Raw genomic sequence first — 3512 nt, 5'->3', positions numbered from 1 at the left:
AGTAGTAGTAGTAGTAGTAGTAGTAGTAGTAGTACAACAGCCTCTGTACGGCGGAAATAAACCACTGCAACGAAATGTGTCTTTGATTATCCACCAGACTGTAAGCAAGTTTTAACCACAAAAGGGGCAATTAAGGTTCATTTACTTTTCTGTTATTGATCAGCTACTTTTCTTTGTGCAGATTGAAGAAATGTCCAATTTTCCAAGGATTTCCCTGAAGCCTGAAGTCACTGATTATCTCAAGAGTGTCTTCTTAAACAAGGAGGTACAGCAGGAGTTTAAATGTGTTTCTTGGAAGCGATTTCTCTCTTCTGGATAATCATAAGCACACCTCATTAAAAAAAGAGACTACTCTTCTCTTTCAGTTGAAAAGATAACACAGGGGTGATGTGGGAACCTTCACAGCGTAGCTTAGATTTTAGATAAACTGAAGACTAGTAAAACCCTCCCTAAGAAACGTTTGGCTTTATGTTGATATCATTTCTTGCTAATTTAATCTCCCGATACAAGTGATATCTTATTTTTCCTATCGTTTTAGCCTAAAAACAGACTCTACTTACTCAGTCTGTCACTAATGTTTCTGTGTAATTGTAGAAAGTAAACCCCAGACATGTTGCTTGATGTCCTCAACGGTAGCTGTGGTCCTGAGAACAATTTATTAATTCTGTTTCATATGTTGACCTGAATGATGTTAGTTCAGGTGGCAGCATTGTTATTTTTTACTTGAATCAATTGCAAAATATCTGTGCTAGGGATATATGCTAAATTTCAAAGGCTGAAACTTGAAATCAATCAAGTTCTTAAGATTTTTCTAATTGTTTCATCCAATAATTTTAACGTCACCTTGTCTGCGATCAGGTGTTGGCTGCAGTCGGCCATCAGGAGGCAGACTGTCGTTTCCAGAAGCTGCTCACATGCCTGTCTCACCCTCCTTCGTACACTTGTGTTCGGGCCAGTACTCATCTCGCTCCCCTGGAAGAGATCAGACACAAGTTAGGAGAAGAGCTGAAAAAGGTGAGAATGAAAGAGGAAGCAATGAAAAGTACCCACGGTGGTGGTCAGTCGAGTCCTAATCCTTCAGTGTGTTGTTGTTGTCGAAGCAGCAGATGTGCACCTCATCAGCAGAGGAGGTCTCCGTTCAGATTCTTCCTCACCCGCAAATTCCAGATGTGCTGCTCCTTCCCGTCGACGGCCCAAGGTACGTAAGGAATGCTGGAACAATGTCAGACAAATCTGAATCTGCTCTATGGAGTACATACTTAGCCTTAAATTGCAGTTTTCCTGAGGCCAAAACCACAAGCAATTTAATAGAATGATGACAGAAAAATAAAAGAATTCCAGAGTGTGGAGTGTTAAGAGTGCGTTTTGATCCCAAAGAGAAACACAAGCTACAGAAAAAGCACTATAACATTCCTTGCTCTTTTCTGTTTTTGGGTAAATGTATTTACATTTTTTGTTACATTTTTGTTAACTTATTTTAATTTTTTTTTATACACGTGCCGACAAATTCAAATTCAAACTAAAGGAAAAGCTTGAAAAGGTTGTGAAGAATTCTCCATGGATGCCATGTACGCTGTATCTTCAGTACCCAAACCATCCATACTCTGCCACAGTCCACTGAGACTGATGTAGAAGTGTATGACTTCCCTCTCTCTTGTGTTGTAAGACCTGTGAAGCAGCTCAGCTCAGAGGTGGTGGTCGGTGCTCAGTGTGGTAGCGCCGTACTGAGAGGTGCTCATGTCTTTGTCCCGGGGATTCTCGCCAGCCCAAAGTGTAAGATTCAAAGACAGATTCTATTAAAGTCAATTCAAATACATATTGTTATATTGGACATCATAGTGTGTTTACTTTGTTGAGTGTGTGTGGTGAAGTCAGCCTGTGATGTGTTTATTTACTCTTAGACATGAAGGTTGGAGATGTGGTGTCTGTCCTCTCTGACTTGGAGGGTCGGTGCACGCGAGGAGCCACGAGCTTCCAGGGAAAGAAAGTGTTCGTGGGAAACGGAGTTGCTCAAATAGATCGCTCCAGCATCTTCTGCGCAGATGAACCTGCCAAGTAAGCAGACTTTGTTTTTTGTTTTATAAATATATGCACATGACAAAAGTCAAAGCACACTGCTGCGTCAAAGTCCAAAATTTAAAAAGCCATTATTATGGTGGCAGCGTAATTAAAAACAAGAAAACTGCATACTGACTGTACTCCAGTCTTCTGGGTCAAACAGGCATGGTGTTTGTGTGGTTAAATATTCATGAAGGAAAACGTTTTGTATCACTGTCGTCTGTTGTTTTAGGGGAATAGGTGTTCGGATGGTAGAGGCACTCTACCAGAGTCCTTCCTTCGATGGTGTTCTACCCAACCTGGCATTCCTACAGGTATTTATAGTATTAGAATGTAAAATAAAGTAAGTATGTGTATTGTGGACACTGTTTTGCCTCTTCTCATATTACATGTTGTGCAGAACCTTCCCTCTGTAGTTGTGGGACATGTTCTCGGGCCTCGTCCTGGAGAACGGATCCTGGATATGTGTGCTGCACCCGGAGGGAAGACCTGCCACATCGCAGCACTCATGAGGGATCAGGTACAAGTTGGACCGTCAGCTGATCGAGGGAACAGAGTTATTTTCAAGGTTTCAATCTGAGAATCCAGTCTATAAAGTACACATATGATATACAGCCTGATCCAATAATTTGGGGATCTGGATAAAGGTGTCGCAAGATAAATCTTAGGAGTAATAAGATGATAAATGTGATTGCAAAGAATCAAAAACATATTTCTTCTACACTTTTCTCCTGACTCTTCTCTAATACAGTGCCTTGCGAAAGTATTCGGCCCCCTTGAACTTTTCAACCTTTTGACAGATTTCAGGCTTCAAACATAAAGATATACAATTTTTATTTTTTGTGAAGATTATCACAACAAGGGGACACAATGTGAAGTGGAACGAAATCTATTGGATATTTTAAACTTTTTAGCAAATAAAAAACTGAAAAGTGGTGCGTGCAAAATTATTGGGCCCCCTTGCGTTAATACTTTGTAGAGCCACCTTTGCTGCGATTACAGCTGCAGTCGCTTGGGGTATGTCTCTATCAGTGGTGCACCGAGAGACTGAAATTCTTTCCATTTTCTTGCAAAACAGCTGGAGCTCAGTGGGTTGGATGGGAGCGTTTGTGAACAGCAGTTTTCAGTTCTTTCCACAGATTCTCGATGGATTCAGGTCTGGACTTTGACTTGCCATTCAAACACTGGATACGTTTATTTGGGAACCATTCCATTGTAGATTTGCTGATGTTGGGATCATTGTCTTGTTGGAAGATAAATCTCCGTCCCAGTTTCAGGTCTTTTGCAGACTCAACAGGTTTCATCCAAAAGGTCCTGTATTTGGCATCATCCATCTTCCCCTCAATTTGAACCATCTTCCCTGTCCCTGCTGAAGAAAAGCAGGATGGTGTGCTGAGGGTGATGAGCTGTGTTGCTTTTACGCCAAACATATCGTTTAGCATTGTGGCCAAAAA

The 3512-nt window shown here is 41.2% G+C and overlaps 1 protein-coding gene across 3 annotated transcripts in view; it reads left to right on the top strand.

Moving 5' to 3' along the window:
* nsun6 (NOP2/Sun RNA methyltransferase 6) overlaps nt 1-3512 on the top strand; it is a 9309-nt gene that overhangs the window by 788 nt on the left and 5009 nt on the right. The window contains exons 2-8 of one of the 3 annotated variants that reach the window (XM_032504163.1): nt 182-265; nt 859-1014; nt 1107-1198; nt 1667-1773; nt 1902-2055; nt 2291-2372; nt 2459-2578. In XM_032504163.1, the coding sequence (XP_032360054.1) occupies nt 191-265; nt 859-1014; nt 1107-1198; nt 1667-1773; nt 1902-2055; nt 2291-2372; nt 2459-2578 (786 nt within the window). In that variant the 5' untranslated portion in view covers nt 182-190. Of the gene's footprint in view, nt 1-181; nt 266-858; nt 1015-1100; nt 1199-1666; nt 1774-1901; nt 2056-2290; nt 2373-2458; nt 2579-3512 lie in introns of all 3 variants that reach the window. The other 2 variants (XM_032504162.1, XM_032504161.1) reach the window with 2 other exon arrangements.

This window comes from Etheostoma spectabile, chromosome 22 (genome assembly GCF_008692095.1).
Source record: "Etheostoma spectabile isolate EspeVRDwgs_2016 chromosome 22, UIUC_Espe_1.0, whole genome shotgun sequence".
NCBI lineage: Eukaryota > Metazoa > Chordata > Actinopteri > Perciformes > Percidae > Etheostoma > Etheostoma spectabile.
Note: the sequence above shows the minus strand (reverse complement) of the source record. Positions and strands in the feature narration are given on the sequence as shown.